The sequence below is a fragment of the Barbus barbus genome, assembly GCF_936440315.1.
Source record: "Barbus barbus genome assembly, chromosome: 3".
Lineage (NCBI taxonomy): Eukaryota > Metazoa > Chordata > Actinopteri > Cypriniformes > Cyprinidae > Barbus > Barbus barbus.
In genome coordinates, this window is record NC_136731.1 from 21,318,903 (window position 1) to 21,341,895 (window position 22,993).

The 22,993-nt window shown below is 38.8% G+C and overlaps 2 protein-coding genes across 2 annotated transcripts in view; one reads left to right on the top strand and one right to left on the bottom strand.

Moving 5' to 3' along the window:
• LOC306856267 (tubulin-specific chaperone D-like) overlaps positions 1–22,993 on the bottom strand; it is a 47,660-nt gene that overhangs the window by 14,744 nt on the left and 9,923 nt on the right. Inside the window, exons 11-29 of the mRNA XM_079395425.1 lie at positions 22,905–22,965; positions 22,685–22,759; positions 22,485–22,579; positions 17,361–17,517; positions 10,316–10,373; positions 8,966–8,995; positions 8,746–8,831; positions 7,759–7,839; positions 7,609–7,682; positions 7,386–7,503; positions 7,251–7,311; positions 7,139–7,161; positions 7,006–7,037; positions 5,905–5,967; positions 2,311–2,387; positions 2,143–2,224; positions 1,873–1,991; positions 1,699–1,790; positions 1,385–1,525 (exon numbers count right to left, since the gene is read on the bottom strand). Of these exons, the coding sequence (XP_079251551.1) occupies positions 1,385–1,525; positions 1,699–1,790; positions 1,873–1,991; positions 2,143–2,224; positions 2,311–2,387; positions 5,905–5,967; positions 7,006–7,037; positions 7,139–7,161; positions 7,251–7,311; positions 7,386–7,503; positions 7,609–7,682; positions 7,759–7,839; positions 8,746–8,831; positions 8,966–8,995; positions 10,316–10,373; positions 17,361–17,517; positions 22,485–22,579; positions 22,685–22,759; positions 22,905–22,965 (1,525 nt within the window). The remainder of the gene's footprint in view (positions 1–1,384; positions 1,526–1,698; positions 1,791–1,872; positions 1,992–2,142; positions 2,225–2,310; positions 2,388–5,904; positions 5,968–7,005; positions 7,038–7,138; positions 7,162–7,250; positions 7,312–7,385; positions 7,504–7,608; positions 7,683–7,758; positions 7,840–8,745; positions 8,832–8,965; positions 8,996–10,315; positions 10,374–17,360; positions 17,518–22,484; positions 22,580–22,684; positions 22,760–22,904; positions 22,966–22,993) is intronic.
• LOC306856273 (zinc finger protein 750-like) lies at positions 18,424–22,305 on the top strand. Its single transcript, XM_079395446.1, has 3 exons — positions 18,424–18,808; positions 19,821–21,099; positions 21,252–22,305. The coding sequence occupies exons 2-3, from the start codon at positions 19,868–19,870 to the stop codon at positions 21,868–21,870; spliced, it is 1,851 nt and encodes a 616-aa protein (XP_079251572.1). The 5' UTR covers positions 18,424–18,808; positions 19,821–19,867; the 3' UTR covers positions 21,871–22,305.

Below are 22,993 nucleotides of genomic sequence, written 5' to 3' on the forward strand. Positions count from 1 at the left end.
GCGACTTACAAATGAGGACAATGGAAGCAATCAAAATCAACAAGTATTTTTTCTTATTTAATGAAATATTATGATAACATCAATTATTATTATTATTACTTTTTTTTTTTTTTTTTTACAACACAATAGTATTACTATAGTGAAACTTTTTTATATATTTGATACATTTTTATAATTTAATTAAATTAAAATTATGATGTTGATAATAATAATAATAATAATAAATTATTATTTTAAATGTATTTATTATTATTCTACAGAACATGGTAAATATATAATACTAATTTTCAGGGCTGTCCTTAGCTGAAGAGGGGCTTAGTGTGAGGTAGGGAGCGGGTCCCCCTCGGTCCGGTTGCAATCGCGTATCGGGTGTGGGGTCCCCCTCGGTCCGTTCGCTATGGGGCCCCACCAAATGACGCTTTTCCACTGCATAGTACGGCACGGTATAGTTCAGTACGGCACACTTTTGGAGGGTTTTCCACTGGGTAGAGTACTTGGTACTTTTTTTAGTACCACCTTGGCCGAGGTTCCAAGGGAGCCGTTCCGTTACCAAAACGTGATGTGTAAACTCTGATGATCACTGATTGGCCGGAAAGAATGGTCTCTGCCTGCGTCATTGAACGTGGGGCACGAGACACAACAGACCCCGCTAGATTTAAATCAGCACAGCCAGCGAAGGATCGAACGCAACGGTTTTAAATGGGCGCACCTTTTTTAACAACCAAAAATGGCTGTTTCGTTGTCTTTTGAGGAAGTACAGATGTCCCTCTCTTTGATAGCCGAGGAGTGGATCCAGCGAGAGCGCCTTGATGGAGCGACGCAGAGTAAATTTTTTTTTCAGGAGTCACGACAGTAGAGGCGGCGCACCTATCACAACACGTGAATAATCCCGCCCACCCTAAAAGTGGTACTAAACTGCAGTGGAAACGCAAACCGAGCCGAACTGAGCCGGGGCGCGCCATTCTGAACTGAGCAGGGTCGTACCACGCAGTGGAAAAGTGCCAAAAGCAGGGTCCTGCTAATATTCACAGCTGTCAGTACCGAAGCAGTACCTTCATTTTAAGCTTGGAGTACCACAATACCACTGGCCAGAGGAGAACGGTCCACCCGACTGAAACTGGTTTCTCCCAAGGTTTTTTTTTCTCTTTTTCTGTCACCGTTGGATTTCTGGTCCCTTGCCACTGTCTTTGGCTTGCTTAGTTGGGGAGACTTAATTTCTTGCATTATTGACTTGATTGCACAGACACTATCGGAAGAGAACTGCACTTAGCTGGATGATGACGTCACTGATCTGTATTGTATAAAGCGCTATATAAATAGAGGTGACTTGACACTGTTGCACATTGTGCCACACAAGTATGCACCTAAAGGCATGTGAACGTACCAGGCCCCTACGTCCCCTCTGCTGTCCGTGCTGTAGTCGTTCATACAGCCCAGCAAGGCTTCGTACACGGGCCTTATGTTGTTCTCACACAGGACACGGTCGGGGCTGCCTCGCACACACACTCCTACAGCTACACACACCCTGAGAATCACAAGAAAGCACAGGACACATGGACATGCAATGCAAGATGGGACAAAGCAGTGAACGGAGACATGAATTTCAGGTCCTGCAGGAATGAGCAGGCGTTGCCCGAGCTTAAGCTCAGACAGACTGGTTCTTCAAGCGCAAAGGAGACATAAAAAGGTGTTACTCACTGAGACATGGCTGTGGCCGCATCCCTCCTGGCTTCTGTTAGACTTACTTCTTTTTGCACAACCTTACAGGTGGCCTGGAGCCCAGGCAAGATCTAGGGAACACGATTGAGAATGCAAACTCAACCTAACAGTTCAGATACAGACTTGAGCAGATGAGACATTATGAGGTCTGACCTTCTGTAGTTTGCCATGGATCATAAACGGAGGCAGTGACCCCAGGGCGAGAGCGCAGCCACAGCGCGTCAGAACCTCAGGACTCTCCAGAGCCGACAGGTATTGACTAACCAGCTGATCTGTATGGCAACAAATGGAGGTAAACAAACACTAAAATGGGCAAAAGTATGTGTACACCCAAAAACACACCCATAAGTATGTTCAGCATTTCATATCAAAACCACAAGCATTAATCGCTCCAATTGTTTAAAGTGCATTAGTTTCCTGTACCTTGCATTTCCGCATGCGCCACCCCTGGTTCAACCTGATAATACTGCCAACACAACGCAGCCAGTGCTGACACTGCAGCATCCTTCAAAAAAACGTGTAATATTTTTATAACGACCATATTGTTGGTACAGTTGTAAGCTGTTCTGGGTGTTGAGGTGTGGACAATACCTGTATACCCCGTCTGGCTCCGCTGGAGAACAGGTGAAGGGTCTTCAAGCTGTCGTCTATTAGCCATTGCCAACCAGCTGCAAGAAACCAGAATGTAGATTAACTCAAATCGGCTGACAGCCTCACAAATCCATTAAACAATCACTCCTCCATGAGACATTTGTGGTAGAAGTAATAGTAGTTTTATATTCCGATGGACATGTTAGGATCTAAGGTTATCTTCAAGGGGTGGTTGATTGCGATTTCACTTTTTTAACGGTAGTTAGTGTGTAATGTTGCTGTTTGAGCATAAACAATATCTGCAAAGTTGAAAAGCTGAAAGTTCAATGCAAACAGAGATATAGTCTTTTAAAATTCTGGCAGTTTAATGCCTACAAAAAACGGCTCGTAGGGACTACAACGAGTTACTTTTACTACCGGGCTTGTGATGTCACAAACGCAGATAAATCCCGCCCCCGGGAACATGCAGCAAAGGGGGCGAGGCCATGCTGCGCTGCTTTATAGAAGAGGAAGAGAAAACTAGGGGTGCACATAAAAATCTATTCATATATGAATCACAATTCTGTCTTCTAACGATTCTAATGGATTTACAACTTTCAAAATCAATGTTCTAAAGCAGCCGCTCTTAATACTGTTACTCGCGTCTCCCTGCTCTGCACATGCTCTGCATCTCTCTCTCATTCAGATCGTCAGATCAGCTCCAACAAACTGTTCCAATTATACACTTATCTTCACATAGATATGAGAAGCGTTATACATACGAGCGTTTGCTGTATTATATTAAAGCTTTAATCATGATAAAACCGTATATTAAAAGCTAACAGAAGCAGTAGCATTTACAAATAACAGCGCAAGTATGAACCAACAACAAACAAAAACAACAACATCAGGGCTTGACGCTTACCTTTTCCCCAAGAAGCACATGTGCTCCTAAGTCAAAAAATTTAGGGGGCGCAATGCAAATTTTTAAAATTAGGTGTTTTAGCTTAATAAGGGGATACAAAGAGACATTTACAAGCACAATTATTGAATTTCTCAGAATACAGAAAGTACACAAGGTTTTTAAATAATTTTACTTCAGACACTATTTAATAGGCTAATTATGTAATTAGTTATAATCCTATTAAACTGTGTCGGTATAAAATTTTCACAATAATCATTGAAGCTTTTGTCACGGTATATGTTTTTGTTTTTAAATCACAATATATAATTTCTAAGTGAAAAAAAGTGTTGTCCTCCTAACAGGTTAAATAACTTTATTAAAGATAATTTACTAAAAGACTTTTATAAAAAATACATAAAAATATAAAGTAAACGAGTGTTTCAAGATTAGAGTGCAAAAGATTGTTTAAATGAACGAAAGAACAATATAAGTAAGGTCCCATTTGTTAACATTAGTTAAAGCAGGTTAACATTAACTAAAAATGTGCAATAGCTAATTGTTGCAGTAGTTAATATTCTTTGTTAATGTTGATTTAATAAAAAATACAACTATGTTAGTTAATGTTAGCTCCATTGAATTATATTAAGAGAACTTTTGATTTTATAATGTATTATTAAAAGTTGAAATTAAGATAGCATTATTAATAAATGCAGTCATTGTTTTTTTCATGTTAACTAATGGAACTTGTGTTACTGAACAATAATAACGAATCAGTCGTTGATATATAGATAGGCCACTGTTCTCTATTATAGATCAGTGGATGGGCCATGGTTTAGGTTAGAAACAATGTTTGAAAATAAATAGCTCATTAAGTCTTTAAGTAAGAATTATTTGATGCTATTGTGAAGACTAAAGCGAATATAAATATCTAAATGACTGTGAGTGTGAAACATTATTTACACAGTTTTAGGAAAGTAGTGCAGCTGATTTGTTTACTGGGTTACCGGGGTAACGGCAGCGGCAGCGCCCTCTAGTGGCGAATGTGCGTCATTCAGCGCGTCTTCACTTTAACTCCCTCCGCTTTTCTTCTCATCTGTGCTCATTTAAATTAAACCGTTGCCTTTTTAAAGTTCTAAAGTAATCATATGAGGCTGCATCGCAATTTTTCCATAAATAAACAGAATAAATTAATACGTTTGTTATAGGCTACTGTATAAGTTAGGCTGTTTTGTATTTTGTTTTGTATTCACACTTGTGCTCCTAAATACATTTTCCAGTTCGCACACATCTATTTTTAGTCGCAAATGCGAGTGAAATGCTCGCACTGTCGAGCCCTGAACATACCATTAAAGCCGTGCTTGCACAGGTTCTGCACGATCCTCTTCACTAATATCCTCTGCGTTTCAATCGGGCTCAAATTGATTAGAAATATTGACGACGCCATTGTTTACAATACAACCTGAGCACATGCCGCTGAGCTGAGAGGCGGGACCATAGACTGTAAAAAGGATGGACGACGCGTCTCCGCTTCCTTCCACTAGAAAAGTGAAGCCAAAACATCTCAGTATGGCCGCTGCCATCATGAGTAAATGACGTCATTTGGAGCCCGAGTCTGCGCAGTAGAGATTCGTTTGGAGCCCGAGTCTGCGCAGTAGAGATTCGTTTGGAGTCCGAGTCTGCGCAGTAGAGATTCGTTTGGAGCCCGAGTCTGCGCAGTAGAGATTCGTTTGGAGTCCGAGTCTGCGCAGTAGAGATTCGTTTGGAGTCCGAGTCTGCGCAGTAGAGATTCGTTTGGAGCCCGAGTCTGCGCAGTAGAGATTCGTTTGGAGTCCGAGTCTGCGCAGTAGAGATTCGTTTGGAGCCCGAGTCTGCGCAGTAGAGATTCGTTTGGAGCCCGAGTCTGCGCAGTAGAGATTCGTTTGGAGCCCGAGTCTGCGCAGTAGAGATTCGTTTGGAGCCCGAGTCTGCGCAGTAGAGATTCGTTTGGAGCCCGAGTCTGCGCAGTAGAGTCATGAGGTGGAGCCGCAGAATCAAACTCCCGCAGACCCAATCAACCATAACAACACGCCTCGTTTTTTATAGCATCAAATTACTAGCTAAAATCAAACTTAACACAAAAACATATATCAGCGTGATAACAACTACCTTAAATGACCAAAATCATATTTTGGAAATGTAATTAATTTTTTTGTTATGACAAGTCCCATTCGTTTACATGGAGAGGGCGGGGTTTATGACCTGTACTGCAGCCAGCCACCAGGGGGGCGATCAAAGAGCCCGCAGCTTCACTTTACAGTATGAGTGAGACACACCCGGGCGGGACGCGCAGTAGAGGCGGTTTAGCCAATCACAACACACTGGACCAGCTAACCAATCAGAGCCCATCACGTATTTCTGAGGGAGGGGCTTCATAAAACCAGGAAATAATCGAGGCGTTTATCAGAGAAGGGACAGAGCGGTGTAGAATAAAGGTAAATTATGTGAAAAATAATGCGCTTGTTAAAAAATTAAGAATGAACATGTTTGACTGCACCCCATACACACTATCAAGCCTAGGAAAAAACAGTCAACCACCCCTTTCATGGCAAAAACTGAGATGTAATAAAATCCCTAAAATAACAAATTAAAAACCAAGCAAGCAGAAAAATACAGCAGTTAAAATGATAAAAGATTTTTAAAAATGCAAATGTATAGAGGTTTGGTTGACTCACTGATAACTGGGTCATCTTCAAAAGGCATCTCGGAGAGAGAGAGCTTTTCAATGAGGCCACAGACTGAAACAAAAATGACAAGAGAAAAACTGTCTCTAAACTTTATAAGTCATTAGTTTTAAAAATGGCAAAATTTCCACTTTGAATCAAATCAATTCCCAACGAGTCGCACATAAATGTACCATATCATTTAATTTGATTATATCCCCATCAAAATAAACCACCTGTAATCATATCACAACTCTGCACTTAAGATAAAAATACATAATAAACTTTAGAACCACAAATAAGTACTTCTTAAAGAAGTGGCAGATTTACGAATCAACTTTAAGAATAAACTTCTAAACTTAACTGCTATTTTCTTCATATTTTTAAAACTTTAGAATAAAATTAAGAATGTTTCGTATTCCCCAAAACATCCCTAAAGAATCTTCCTATCTTAAAATTGTTCTAAAGACAAAACTTGAGAATTTTAATTAAATAAGCTATTAAAGTTAATATATCCTCCAACTTTCTTTAAGCCACAAGCGTAAAAAGCTTAATAAAAGTATCCGGTTAATTCAAATATTAAACATTATAACATAACACTAGACACATATATATTACTAGGCATGTGCACAAGTACCTTATAATGAACCAAATGGATCAGTAATGTAAAAATTATGCATTTCAAAATTCTGTAACCACACTACAGGATGCATTCACTTCTGAGAGCACGTTTTAAGGAGAAATTTGAGAATTTCTCAAGAATTGCATTTGGAATTGCATTTTTCATCTTATGAAAAACCGTTAACTTCTTTTAGGAAGATCTTCGAAAAACTGAGCGCTGAGTGGTTTCAGCATGTTACTGCACCGTTTTTATGGTCTGGCAGGCCAAAATTATATTAGAAGTGGTATACACCTCTCCACATCAAGCCGCACAATTTGGGGTTTTAGTCATGTCTGCAGCAGAAAGCAAAATTTTGAGGTCTGCTCAAATCTCTTACAACAGACTGAGATGCAATAGTAATGAGACTTGCTTTATAATAGTAGTTTATCATTTCAACACAAGAAGCACAATCTATTCTATAGAATAACTGTAAATGTTCGTTAGCTTCTCACCAGCTGGTCTCATTAGCTCTCCACCAAATCCCCTAGAGTAAAAAAAAAAAAATCAGTTAACAGCTATAGACAAATAAGTGCCTCTAAAAAGCTTTGATGTCAATTATCGCCAGGTGATGAAGCAAGTGCTTACCTGTACTGCTTTCTGTCAGAGAGCTGAAGTGAAGGAACATATGGAGGATCAGTTGCAATGAACTGCTTTTGTTTTATATTTCACAAAATAACAAGAGACTAATTCTACGGACCTTTAGATTAATGTTTTTTAGGCCTTCAATGGTGTCGGAGGCCAAGAAGTCAGTCACCGAACTACAAGGAAACAAATAAATTAAATAAAATAAAAGCATGGTTAGGCAAACTTTAACAGGAAAGCCGGTGTTAACCTATTGTTCTGGGTTGCAAGCTCATAGAGAGCATGAGTGATCTCGGCGCAGGCCAGGATAGCGCCGTGACGGCTGTGTAAATCCATGCCTGTGGCCATGGGCAGCAGCTGGGGTAAAACTGAAATCATCAAGATAGACAAGACACAAAATTTCACTTGGTCTTTTTGTGTAGAGGTGAAAGATGTTAAGAGATACATTAACAGACATATGGAGCTGTTCTCACCAGTGTTGGCCATGTATTCAGGAGCCTGGACAGTTAGATTGTGCAGGGCTTTTGTGGACAGATCTCTGATCACCCTGATAAAAGCAAATACAGCCTCAGTTAAAAATATAAAACCAAAGAATCCACATGAAACAGTACACATATACTTACCCATCCCAGTGATTGACTTTCATAGCCACCAAGTGGTCAATTAAGGGTTTGGTGTATTCCTCAAAACTAGCGATGTAGACACTGGGAAAAAAAAACAGTCGTAAATTAGCTTTACACAGCCATTTTCCATCATCTCTGACTGTCGGAAATCATCAGGCTGATTTTGCTACTTTAGGACACATATGTCAGTGACAACGGTTATGAATTGTTCATTCTGAATGTGTGTACATATGTATGTGGATGGTCATATATTAGGGCATTTTGGAGCATTTGTTTCTGAACCTGGCACGTGTTTACCCCTTAGTTTTGTTCATTTAGGCATATACGAACATGCCAATCATGCTCAGATCTATACAAAAAAATAATCAGTCCAAAAATTGCCTGAATGAGGTGGTCTCAGCTTGACTGAAAATAAACTTGAAAATGCCTTAAAAGTGATTCTCTTTCTTACAAGCATGCAGTTTTTTGCTTCAAAAGACGTTAATTGATTGCCTGGAGATGTGTGGACTACTTGTGGATTATTGCGATGTTTTTATCAGCTGTTTGGACTCCCATTCTGACGGCACTCATTCACTGCAGAGAATCCATTGGTGAGCAAGTGAAATAATGCTAAATTTCTCCAAATCTGTTCCAATGAACCCATCCAAGTGAAAGCAACATTTTCATGGTTTTTAACAGCGGGCTGCGCAGTAAGCCTTCAGCATGGCTCTTTGCTCCCCAAGGCTAGCATTTTTCACATTGCTCTTTTAATACATTAAGGTGTCAAAGTCAAATGTGACATTTTTCTGTAGGGTGGGACATAAGACTTCACTCATCGATGCATTCAAAACATACCGTGACTGTACTTTGAACTGGAGTGATCTAAGAATTTAGGTGTATGACTGATCTGCTTTCTGCTGTAATTTTAGCAGAGAGTACCATGAAGAACAATTGGGTTCAATTACACATGCCAAAATAGCTCTCAGTCACACCTTGTCACCTTCTTACCTGATAGTTAAGTAGCAGTTATTCAGGTTACCGACCGTGAAGTAGTCCGCCGCTGTAAGAATGTCTATGCCATGGGGGAAGGTGCCCTGTGGAGGATCAGATTAGAGGTACACAGACTCAGCAGGCTTCACAGAATACGGCCTGTTGCACTACAGATCAGTGCTGGTGTTTATAATGGATCTGAATGGTGTTTATGTAAGTGTATTCTCTTTCGTTGTACCTGTCTGCCCACATTCTCTTGAAAAGCAGCCTACAAACAGAGAAAAGGACACAAACTTTAAGTTTCCTGTAATTTCTTATGTATGCAGTTACATTATGTGAAATTAAATCTGAAGTGTGTGTCTCCAATCCCAGCTTAGTACACCAAGACAACTATAAAGAAAAGCAAATTGCTTAATTTCACTGGCATCAACGTTGCATGTGAATCGCATATTTTTCTGGCGCCTATATTAGTAGGGACCTATGATTCGGAATCAGAATTGCGAAATCCAGACAAATTTGACAAAATGTCATGGAATTAGTCAAAGATTGGATGAATTAATCAAAAGTAGGTCAGTACACTTAAATCGTGATATGGACTAGTATCTGTGAATATTAAGACACAAAAAGACTATTTAAACATGAATCTTGCATGTTCTGTGTGTGAATGAATGGTGCAGACGCGTGCTTTTGTTTACTAAACATACTGAAGCACATGTGACGTTTGCTGTGATTTCAGCATCTGCCGCCTCATTAAATGAGGACATAAATATATGAACAACATCCCCAGAACTGCTCTGAGAGTTCCATTTGAATAAAACTATCGTCATATCATATACACACAAAATGAAACTTAAATGTCTTTATGGCAACCCATCGAAATAAAAGCTTGTTGAAGAAATTGTCAGAAATGTATGACTTTTGTGCAGTAGAATGTAAGTAACTACTACTACTACTACTACTACTACTATTAATAAAATTATTACAACATTTTTAAAGGAATAAATCACAATATTTCTTCCATGTTTTAATTTTAATAGTAAACATAATTGCCAAAAATAGTTTAACAATTTCTTAAAAGAAAAAAAAAAAAACTACAGTGCTATTGTAAAAATAAAACCTATTTAAAACCTATTTTTCCAAATTTATTTGTTAAACCTTTAAAACAAATGGATGTTAAATTGTATAAGTTTCAAATTTAGATTAATCTGGCATGTTTTCTGAGTAAAAACATTTAATTTTACCATTAAAACGGAGCCAAGAAAAATTTTAAATGGAAAAAAATGGAATTTGGGGAAAAGAAAAAAGAAAAGAAAAAGGAATTTAGGAAAAAATCAAACGGATGTCATAGGGTCCTATGTTAGCAAATGACAGTCACTTCTGATGTGAACCCTCTTATTATCACTTGTGGTGTGAAACTGATTCAACCACTGACTCAACCAATGCTGATGGTTTAGGGTTGAACTACCTTCTTTTCTGTCTAATTAAAGGCAGATGGATCGTTTGTACCGACACTTAGCAACCAATTCCAAAATTATTACACACTTCAGCTTCAAAGAGTTTTTAAAAGAGTTTTTCAGGATACACTCACAGAGGCTGCCTTTCTGCAGGTGACGTTCCTATCAAATACAGTCGCGATGACAAGTGCACTGTGAAGGAACAGGCAAATGAGAATGATTAGTGGCTCATATATATATATAATGACAACAACAACAAATTAATTAGGATAACTGTTATTAAAATGTTTGTGCATCCTAACTCTTGGCATTCACTAATTTCATTAGTTTGACAGCCTGAGGTGAAACGCATTCAATGCTTTCACTCAAACAGGCACTCTAAACCTTCAGCTCTTTCACCCATAGTGATAAGGCATATCACAAACAAGCGTGTGCTTCTCATCTCAAAACTCATCTATCATTTCAGTGCCCCCATAAGCCTGTTGCACTCTTTTCCCTTTATTCAACCACTCCTCCTCCTCCTCAGTTGAGCTGTGTGAACGTGCCCGCGAGGTATTCCCACCGTCACTCACAGCCTGGGAGAATGAAGTGCACAAACATACACACGCACAATCCTACGGGCTTAACACAGCCGTGCTGGTTTCGATGAACAACTGATAGTGGCCTGGAGCCGCATAAAATGGACAGAGACTGAACATGCATGCAGAGCAAGACGTGTCACTGTTATTGCTTTATAATAATGTCTTACATTCTTACGTGCAATCAGTCAAGAAACCCTCGAAACATGCTGCCTGTGCACTTTAAATTACTTTAAGCTTAAAGGGATTGTTCTTCCTTTGACATACTTTCTACCAATGAACACAAAAGAAGAAATTATGAAGAATTGCACTGGTCAAACACTAAAAATGCAATTACAGTGAATGGAGACTGAAGCTTTTAATATAAAAAATTGAGGTGGCTCTTTATTCCAAGGCTTTTAAAGTCTTGCGATAACTTTATTCGAAGAACAAACCAATAGCTGTTATTCACTGAAAACATTCACTATACTGACTGTTATCTACTGCAACCAGATCATTAAGTTACTCAGTCAAGAGCTTGAGTCAGGTTCGTGAATTTATCTAGACCCGTTTTGTAAACTGCACAACCAAAAGATACCATGAAAAGATTCAGTTCGCTCACAACCAGGATCTGCTACTTTTCATTTCACATGAATGCACAAAGGTAACCTGATGAATGTAATATAATGCATGAGTAATATTAAGTAATTTTAAGGTGCTTTTGCATCCTATTTCAGACCTGCCAACCTTTGAATTTTTTTTTTGAGTACCACTTGTGTGATGGCAACGGATATATGATATATCCTCATATTTTGTGAGGAACTGCTGTGAGGCATGGACTCTTTTTGGTTTCTTTTTAGGTCTGCTGCTCTCTCTCCCTGTCAGTGTCCTCACCTGATGTCATGTTTTTTTTTAGCTGCAAGTCATGAACACACACACTTTTCTGTCACCGAGCACATAACTTTACACTACTTTGCCATCTTAAATGCCAGGTGAATAGGCAAACTAGCTTGAAAATGATGTAGTGTGTGTTAGGATAACGTTATTCACGTTAGATATTTAGGTTTGCACTCAGTCACATACGACAGCCGCACGATTCTGGATAAATTGAGAATCACAATTTTTTTGTCTCAAACAGAGATCACGATTCTCCCACGAAACAAAATAATGTGTGACAAACTATTATTGCTGCAGTCTATTTAAAAGTGTTTAATTTGAACGAATTATTAAACATTTAAATTAATATGTATTTATAATATATTTAGTTCATATTAAAATTATGAAAAAGTGGTTTGAATGAATGATTTAATGTCTGACTCGTTTCTTTACTGGATGAATCAGTGTTTTTAAACTAATCTCTTGATTCAATCACAAACACATTTTTTAAGTCACTTGTCGCCACCTAGCGGCCAAACAATGCAATCGACACAAACGTTATTTGAAGCAACAGTTAACTTTCAAAAGGTCTATTTTGATCGCTACCATAAACATCAGTGTTTATATCTGAACTATTAACTTATGAATGACTATAATACAGAAATAATACTGTGTAGTTGAAAAGGCTGTTTGTGAAGCTGTTACTCAAACACGGTAACTCTTGTGTGAGCAGCTGAACGCAGATGTGAATGTTCCGGCAAGACTTTTTTAAAGGTTTATTAGACACGGGCGAAGCTCTAGTGCAAATATATCAGTATTTATCCAAGTACGTGCACTTTTTTGAACTAAAAGCCCTAATATTAGGACGCTGTTCAGGGAGTGCAGTTATATGAACACAAATAAACCGCAGCAGATCTGACTGAATATGAATGTGCTTTTATTCTATTCACAGTTCGTCTACAATATCAATGCGACTCCAGAGGATTAAGTTAACTCAACTCAATATTTTAACTTTCCACATCCACCCCAACGCTGTTTTGCTGTCTATTTGCGGTCTCTTTTTAATGATAGGTTACGCATTTGTCAATCATCCCACATGCTAGATGGGGACTGAACCCCGCGCTCTGATTGGTCGAAGTGCTCTTTCTTTGCTGTCGCTTGATTGGTTTGTGCTGCCCAAAGGTATCAGCAGGTTTTTGCGTAGTTTAAAGTGACAAATCGTACTTTGAGGTCAAAATGCGTGCCCGCTACGCAAAATGCGTACAGGCTGTCAGGTCTGCTATTTGAAGCTTCAGTCTTCATTTACTGTAACCGCAAAAAAAATAAAAATAATAATAATAATACTAAATTCTCCATTTTTCCTTTTCTGTTCCCCTGAAGAAAGAGTCATACGGGTTTGAAACAGGTTAATTTACTCAAGTTTGAGCAAATAATGAAAGAACTGTCATTTCTGAGGGAACTTTTCTAGGGGGAAGTGCCCCAAAAGTCAGATGGGACCATAGATGATTTATTCTCCTTAATAATCCGTTTTGTTTTGTGTTTTTATTATTTGCACATACGCTAGTTAAAAATTTTTGCATCTGTGACTTTTTTTTAATGTTTTTGAAAAAAGCCACTTCACCAAGGTTACATTTATTCAATCAAAAATACAGTAAAAGCTGTAATATTGGGTAATATCAGTATAACAATTTAAAATGTTTGTTTTATATATATATATTTTTTTTTTTTTTTTTTTTGTAATATATGGAATGCAATTAAAGCTGAATTTTCTGAATCATTACTGCAATCTTAAGTGTCACACCTTCAGAAATCCCTCTAATATGCTGAGTTGCTGCTCAATAAACATTTCTTATTATCAATGTTGAAAACAGTTTTGCTGCTTAATATTTTTGTGGAAACTCTTGTCCATTTTTTCAGGATTATTTGATGAATAGAAAGGTCAAAAGAACAGCATTAATAGGAAATATAAATCTTTGTAGCAATGCAAAAATCTTTACTGTCACTTGATGAATTTAATGCGTATATAAATTAATTTCTTTAAAACACACACACACACAACTCTCCAAAATCTAGGAAAAAAAAACAATAGTGTAGTTTCATGCAATGACACGGTTTCTGAAAGCGTCAGTAAGCTCATAGAAACAACTTTTGACTGCTGATGAAATTAGAACAGGACTCGACAGGTCTACAGCCTGGGTGCCAAATGGCGACCGAAACCCACAACAACAGACGAAACCTGGCAGCACCGTGGGGATAGGGAGGAGGGAAGTTACGGGAGGGCCAACAAACTGAAGGAGTAATGCAAAGTGCACAGTCAGTTACACACAGGCCCACACTTGTCCCAAACAGGGAGGGAGGGGGGGGGGGGGGGGGGGGCAGCGGAGCATCTTTCAGCTGTCATTCACGTAATATCATTATGTTTTTATGGTGACTGAAAGGCTTACTCTTGAACCTGGGAGGGAAAAAAATGCTTTCTGCTGATGAAACTCTTTCGCTGAGCTGAATCACCACTACATCACCACACAAACAGGACACAGTAGAATTAGAAGAATTGCAATATACAGTTACGCAGCAAAGTTTAATACAGCAAACCCCTAACCATAAGTCTGAGTGGTAATAACACTACTAAGCACCGCAATTAAAGCAAATAGACAACTTTCTCATGGGACACCACAGAAAATACATAAGCTATCTGGAAAAGAGCTATTAAATAATGCTTGCTGTCTTGAAACTTGTGTGTCAATGTTTGTTGAAACTGCAGTTCATTTCAGACCTTTGGGCAGAAATAAAGACTGTCAATTCATATTTCTTGTTTCACTGTCACACAAAAGCATTCATAAGACTTGGAATATAACACACGAGTCATATAAACTATACAATTTTCCTTCTACTGTGTTATTATTATTATTATTATTTTTTCATTATTTGAATCTACAGTAGACTTTAGAGTTGTAACTTTTAGTTTTAGTTACTTTTTCTTATTTGTAAGTCGCTTTGGACAAAAGCGTCTGCTAAATGACAAAAGTAAAAAAAGTTAAGTAAGTAGACAACTTGAAAAAGAGCTCAGTGAAGGTTCTTCAAATTTCTTCAAAAGCTCCACAAACACACACACACAGGATTTGGGGGTGAAATATGAATCTAATTTTCTGTCTAAATTATTAGCTTTATGAGGTTTATCATCTTTTGTCAGATTGGGCAAAGGAGTATCTTCTCCCCTTTGTTCTCTGGGTACTGGTTGTTGATTCTCACTCCAAGTTTGGTAATTTACTAGACCAACAGACTACACTATTTATCCTCAGCAGGGAGAGGTTATGAGCTGTGAGAGGTGTATAAACTGGTTTTAAGGCAGTAAATAACTGCAGCCAGGCAAACAGGTATGAGAAGAGGCTGTTGAGCGTTTTTGGACATTTATAATACAAGCCTTAACTTTCCTCCTGGAAGTTGCCCAAAGATGTTCATAAAGTAAAATAGAGCACTCAATTATTGAGATGGAATTATGTTCAAATATAATTTGCTGTGACAGGAATTTTCTTAAAATAATTACCAGGTAGTATGGTGAAAAGGTCCATTTCTCTTACCACATACTGTAAGGCTTGCTGACTAAAAAAAACAGAGTCCTCAGTATGAGGGCTGCAGCCTCAGTAATCAAATTCCACAGCCTAACCTCACTTACAAAAAAAGGTATTTTCATTGGAGAGAAAGTGTAAGCATAAGGTCAACAGAACCACCCAGGTTGAGCCTTCACTGACATCAGATCAGCTCTCAACACAGTTGGTTCTGGTGGAAAGAGCTTTCGTCCTGGACAACATCCAAAAACATCTACACAAAGATCTAAGAAAGGTCATGCCAAACGCTTGAATAAAAAGTGGGCGTACAGGAGTCAGTTTCCATCAAGGGTTGAGAAAAAATATATTTTCATATATTTATATTTAAGACTTTAGACCTGATCCACACAACCGCCACAGGAAATCTAATGAACTGGACTATTTAAAATAATGAATAACATATTAAAGTTAATAACTTTATTAAACGGGAACAGTCTGCAGCACAAATAGTATGAGACAAACTATTAATCAAAAGTTGGTGCCTTAAAGGAACACACCACTATTTTTTAAAATAGGCTCATTTTACAACTCCCCAAGAGTTAAACAGTTGAGTTTTACCGTTTTCGAATCCATTCAGCCGATCTCCGGGTCTGGCGGTAGCACTTTTAGTGCAGCTTAGCATAAATCATTGAATCGGATTAAACCTTTAGCATCTCGCTCAAGCACCTCTCACCGGCGTGGTACAAGGAGAAAGATTTTTTCCCACACATATTAATTTATTTGGAATGCCAGAAGAACACATTATCCGAATCCGAACATATCCTTCCGCTGATTTGTGCTGCGCTTGGTATATTTCATTGGTCGATATGTAAATTAGATGTTGTGCGTGTTCTTTAATTTGCATGTTGTTAGTAAATCACCCGCAGAAGTTTCCTCGTCCATCGTGCTAATTTGTCCTGTTTAGTAGGTGTGTAACGGTTCACAAAATTCACAGTTCGATACGATACAATACAGTGGTGTCACAATTCAGTACGTTTTCGATACAGCAGAAAGAAAGAAAGAAATGCCAGAGAAATTTAATTGATTTTTACTAATTTTTTGTTTATTAAAACTTTTTTTTTTTTACTTTGAACAATGATGGAGCTATACTTGACCCATCTTCTGGGGTGTCTTCTTAGCAGCATGTAAAACAAAAACAGCTCTTGATTGAAATATTACAGCTCACGTTGCCTATTGTCATGTAGCAGATTCATCTTTTCATTTTTACCTTTTATGGGCATTTTTGACCTTTTATAAAGCCATTTTTTCTAAAAGTGTGCATCACCTTTTGAGTCTTTTTTTCTTAATTTAGTCAATAAGACATTTGGGCTGTTACCAAGCAAATGAAGTCAGTATTGACAAAATTCATCTTTGCATTGCAGAGGAAACATAGAAGTTGTCTCTGAATGGCATAGATGCTTTTACACACTGTTTAATGTAGCTCAGAGGGACAGGCAATGCTTTAACCAGCAGCTACAAATGCATAAATAATGTTTTGATAATTAAACATAAAAACTTGACAACTGATGTTTGGGAAATTTATAAAAAAATGAAAAGATACTGTAAATATGAAATTAAAACCGCCAGTAGGTGGCAGCAAGTCACTAAGTGAGTCATTGCGATTAAACCGAATCATTTAAACGGTTGATTCATTCAGGAACGAATGTTGCTCAAAGACGCAAAACAGTGGTGTGGCTGTGTTTGGATTTATTTTTGTTGTCGAAATGGAGCAAAAACAAGCAATATGCTGTCTAAAACATAAGTTTATTACTTCATTACTGAACTGCTGTAAAAATCATTTGCAATCATGCTGATTTTTGAAGAGAAAAAACGGCACTCTTCTGTGATATTGATTAACTATATATAAATTTTCTGCCCCCATATCTTGAATTTTGTGATCATTCTAAATGCATTTTAATAGACTGAATCTTACAGTGAAAGAACGCACTCTAAATGCGCGCGCGCACTAATCTAACCTAATAGGATAATATGCTGTAATAGGATTATTCCAACGAATCGTTCGGTTTGCAATGCGTACCGAACCGAAAGCCTCGTACCGAACAGTTCAATGCGAATACGTGTATCGTTACACCCCTACTCTTTAATAAATCTGGCCCATAATGTAAAGCACAGTGGCTGAAGTGGTGGTGGTGGGTTCATACCTGGCAATCTGGTTGACATAAGGGTTCAGTTCACATGGTTCATAGGCACGGGCGAAAGCCCAGCACACGTAGCAGGCAGCATCTCGTACATTTGATCCCAAACTGCATGCGCCTCTTTTCTCATCATATGTCAGGGCTTTTAGAATCACAGGCACCACTGTATAATACAGACAAAATAGCACAAAAAATAATTAGTTTTGTAATCCAAAATATTTCAGAAGATTCATATATTCATTTATTTGATCAAAATACAGTTAAAACAACAATATTGTCCAATATTATTACAATTTATAATAAAGGTTTTCTGTCTGAATGTATTTTACAATGTAATTTATTTCTGATACAAAGCTGAATTTTCCGCGTGATTACTCCAGTGTTCAGTGTCACATGATCCTTCAGAAATTATTCTAATATGCTGATTTGATGCTCAAGAAACATTTATCATCACTCAATGTGGAAAGTTGTGCTGCTTAATGTTTTTAAACAGTGATACTTCAGGATTTGTTGATGAATAGAAAGTTGAAAAGGAAATCAAAGTCTCTTGGAACATTATAATTATCTTAATTTACACTTTTGATCAATTTAATGCATCCATAATAGTTTTGATTGCTTAAAACATCTCTTTTCAATTTTTTTTTTAGATAAAATTATGATTTAGATTACTGAACATTCATAATAAAATGTAAGTGGTGCATAAACACACAAGAGGGAGAGAGTATTGATAGTTGACCTTTGGAAGAACCTCATTACAATGACCTGTCTTCTAAAATCTTAGGTGGAGCCGAAATTGAGTTTATGATTCATGCTGTATATGCAAATAAACATGAATCAATTTTTTTAAATAACACTAAAATCTACCATTATATTTGGTTAAACGAATATCCAGATCTGGCAAAAATATCTGCATTTTCATAACCATGCTGAAAGACACTTCACATCAGGTGTAGCGCACATTTGGATTCATGCAAATCACACTGGTTATCCTCAATATCTCCACACCCCTCTGACAACATCCTCAAACCTGCTTCACACCTAACTCTACCACTCCTGGGCTAATTCAACCATTCAGGCAAACAAAAGCCACAAACAGTCTTGTCTGGATTCTCATCAATGTGGATTCTCACCAGCAGGTGAGAGAGGAGGCAAGCTAACAACGTATCGTGGCTTGGGGCTTGCCTAATATCAGGCACATTGATGCTGCCTCAGGGCTCTACTGCTTGGGCATAGACTCCACCCCACAGAGTCAACACCTCAGAGAGAACGTGAGAGACTCATCAGACTCATCAGAAACTAGACGGAGCACCTAAACGAACAGACACCGCTCTCAAGGTCAACCACGTCGGCCAAACTGTTCCACTGTGGGACCATTATACGACTCAGGAGGTACGCTGTGGACATACATCCACTGACGATACATCCAACAACCCAAAAGTCGAGTCTAAATACAGGTAAGGCCGCAATTTCCAATGACAACTCTTCTTATTGCTGCTCACATGTAGTTTTAGCATTTGTAAAGGCTGAATTGCTGATGTACTTCGTAGCAGGTGTTTCAGGGGTAGATCTAAAGTGCTGACTATAGATGCACCTGCTAGACTACATCTGGTAGAAAATATTCTCAAGTATTTGCCATGTGGTTGTACATATATTCATAATATTCAGTGCATGTCTTAATAACCAAAGTGTCTTAATGTGCTGAAATCACAAGTTATCGTGTAGCCACAGAAGAATGACTAAGAACCAAGAAACAAGGAAACAAGATATAAAACGGTTAAATTAAATTTCACAATACACAAATCCTTTTAATTTGTGCCTTGAGGAGGGAGCGGCTTCGTATGAGACATGGGAGCCCAAACCTGAGCCACCACTTCTTGCGACAGCTTGTGACAAACAGGTTCACTTAAGGTGGAGTCATTTTCTGCATAACTTGCCTGGCAATCTCTTTCTTCAATCTTCTGCTTCCCAATACAAACCTTCAGGCCTCAAAATCTTTGCACACTTACCGGACCATTATGTATCCTGATTGTAGTGCAGACTTGTCAAAGTAATTTCCTTCAAGCACTGAAGCAGTCCAATTGGTTACAAATGTTATAACAGATGAAATATCATTGCAATAGCTCTGGTAGCTTCTCTCCATTTACAGTGTAAGTGAGATCAATTTTTAAATGTCTGGAGTTTGTATCCTGCAGGTAAGGTCATGAGAAACAGGTGTATGTGGTTTCCCACGCCATCAGGTTTTAAAAGGGGAGCATGTTCCTACAGGCCTACCCTGGCTTCGGCAGTGCAGCTAGAGCATGTCATGCTAACACGCAGGCCAACAAACAATACAGAACAGCTACAGCCAAGTTGAAAACTTTCTTTTTATTGGGTCACTACCTTTCTGACCCAACAAACAGATGACGCTTTGCTCCAGGGTGTGGTAGAACGGTTGTTTATTAATATTATTATTATTTCTGTTGCCAGATAAGCTGACAAACCCCGCAGCATTGGATTTGAGCCTCTGCACCAGTATGGACACTCTCCAGGGAAGAAAACCGAAGAAACCCCATTACATTCCTCGCCCTCCTGGCAAACCTTTCAAATATCAGTGCTTCCAGTGTCCCTTCACCTGCAACATCAAGTCTCATCTCTTCAACCACATGAAGTATAACCTGTGCAAGAACTCCATCTCTCTGGTGTCTCAGCGCACGGAACAGACTGGGAAAACACCCAGAGCTTCCCAGCATAATTTTCCCTTCAACCACAAGAGTAAAGAGTCACCCCTAGAAGATGAAGTCAGCAAACCAATAGAAACGATCAACGACAAGGTTGAACAAGAGGAGATGAGTAAGGGACCAAGAGAAAAGCCTGAAAATCCCATCAAGGAGGTCACTAAAGATGTCCCTGAGCCAATCCATGAGACCAGGGACAAAAATGCAGACATGGATATTGGACAGAACAAAATATCTTCAGCTTTCTCACCAGTTGCACGAACATGTGAAAGAGAAGCTCTCTCACGGTCTCCACACAAAGACGATCAATCATCTTCAGCCATTCCTCAGTTTTACCACCAAGTGGCACCATGGGCTCAACCTGCTTCCACAGCACCTCTTCTTCCTCTAATACCGGACTATCCTTCATACATTGTACCCGAGAGGCCTTTGCATTCTCTCTACACACCATACTCACACAACCAAGGAAACACACCAGCCTACCAACTCCCACCTCGAGAGACCCAGAGACCTCTGGTTCCATCACCTTTGGTCCCACCTAGTACTTCCCTTCTCCATCCTTATCACTATAGATTTGGCCATTCTATTATACCTGGTCCACCGCTATCCTACAGCCTCTACCAACACCCTGAATTGTCCTTGTCCTTACAGAGAACCAGGTATCTTCCTCTGGATGTGTATAGCAACAGATTTTATCCTCGTGAGTACGGAGGGCATCTAGTTCCCCTATCTCATCCTGACTCTTACGGCAGACTTCCTGAGGACAGGGCTTTCCAGGAACACAGTACAGTAGACAAAGGTACTCGCCAGAGTCCTTTAGAAGGGTGTGCCGCCTCCGGGTCTCCAGACAGGCCTAGTACTGCAGATGTAACCCAGCGGATCCCTGTTACATTTAGACACGCTACTCAGGGGGAGTCACTGCCAGTCAATCAATCACAGCATGCTGATCCTGGGGCTACTACAGCAACGGAAATCTTACCCAAGAAATCTTGTGGACAAACTCAAGAGAGCATTTTACAAAAGAAAGAGAGGTAGGTAAACTCTACGTAACGCTCCAATAACACTTTACATCACGATCAAATAAAATAATATATGGTTAGGTTGCCCACAAACAAGTTAATGATTACACTATTCTTTACATAATTGGAAAATAAAACATTGGTATCTTGTCTTATCTTTCTAGGAATGAACCACAAACCACAGCTTCCACAAGAAGCCATGAGAGTTCATCAGAAAAGGAAGACGAAGGAACAGAGGAGGAGCCAGGTCCTCTTAACCTTTCCAAGAGGGACCGGGCTGTATCCAGCAACATGACACACCACTACCCTGACCGAGAGCTCCATTATGATTCAGAAAGTAGTCAAGACGAGGCACCGCTCAACCTCTGCCTCAGGGTACAGTCCAACAACCAAGCCTTGCCCAACACCACAAGCTCCGAAACTCCAGAAAGACAAACCATTATAAATGCTGAGGTATGCACAATTGTTCCACCCAGAGAACAAGAAATAGACCCATGTGACCAGAGGCACACTGCCGCCTTTGCTTTGTGTCAGCTAGCTAGCTCAAAGGACCTTACCAATGACTCTTCTATTGGCCAACAAGAAACAACTGAGGGCCAGAACAGTCAAAATCTTCCTTCCCCAGACAAGAGCCCAGTCAAAGACACTCCAGACACACTAAGTCAGAGCACACGGGCTCTGGGACAAAAACGAGTAAACAGTAGACCTCTGAGGCACAATACGAAAAGAGCAAAAGTCAAAGAACCTGCTCGAACTCAGAGAAAGAGGTCACAAAACTGCTGATTCAGAGATCTCAAAGTGTGGACTGCTGCTACAGAAAAACAAAGGAGCAATGCTCAAGATCAATACTCAAGAGACTTTACAGGAAGACGGCCAACATCTACATTGAAATCTTCAATTATTATTCTATTTATGTCTATAAAATTGCTTGTCATTAGAGCTCAGAGGTCATGGGATCAATTACAAGAATACACATGAACCGACAACTTTAATGTACGCTGCTTTGGACAAAAGTATTTGCCTAATGCATAAATGTAAATATAGATAATTCCAAAATATTCTTAGTGTACAACATTAAGCACTGATTGGAAGAAAAAGGCAGCCCAGATTGTACACTGAGAATTTTGTGCATTTTGACAAAAAATGTAATAGATCATTAAAGGGAGCTGGGTGGTGGCATTTTTTTTTAATAAAGGATCTTGTTAAACAAAGTATTTGAATTAAGTGTTTGCATAATGTGAATTATGTTTGCTTATGAATGTTTTTGAAACCAAGTATGGTGTTGGGGATGTACAATGATTATAGCTATGATATTACAATACGTCAGAGGAAAAGTAAAACTTAAATCCAATAGCTTTCAAACGGAATACAATAGTTTAAAAAAAATGCAAGCCAACCATCTGAGAGACGGGAAGGAAGCAGCAGTCCTCTTCGGCCAAGCTCTGCAAGAGCCAGGCAGCCCCCATGCCAGGCATTATCTGTTTCCTGGAAACTGTTATATGCATAGACATAATGTTATGAGAAATACCTCACTAAGCATTTGAAAATACTTGAGCCACATCATAACATCACGGCCTTCTGTCATATCATGTCGCACCTGAAACACTCTAAAACAGATTCAACCACATCATCTGCAAGCTCTTTAGGTAGTCTACCAGTTACCCTTCCAATCCTGTAGGTGGTTAAAAGAGAAAAGACAAATTAAAAAAATAATCATTTTACTTTGTTGAAAAGTTTTAGAACTCTAGGCATTATTACAGACAAATATGGCATTAAAATATAGCACTATCACACCTAGACCAGATAACTGTTCTCACCCCTTGGCAGAAGACCATCTCACTATTGTCTCTTTGTCTTTCACACCCACCAACAGTTGTTCTGCAACAATGAATAAGCAAATTAGCAG

Coding starts and splice junctions, on each gene's coding strand:
- LOC306856273 (XM_079395446.1), top strand. CDS start 19,868: ATGGACACTCTCCAGGGAAGAAAACCGAAGAAACCCCATTACATTCCT. Junction 21,100..21,251: donor ATTTTACAAAAGAAAGAGAG/GTAGGTAAACTC, acceptor TTATCTTTCTAG/GAATGAACCACAAACCACAG.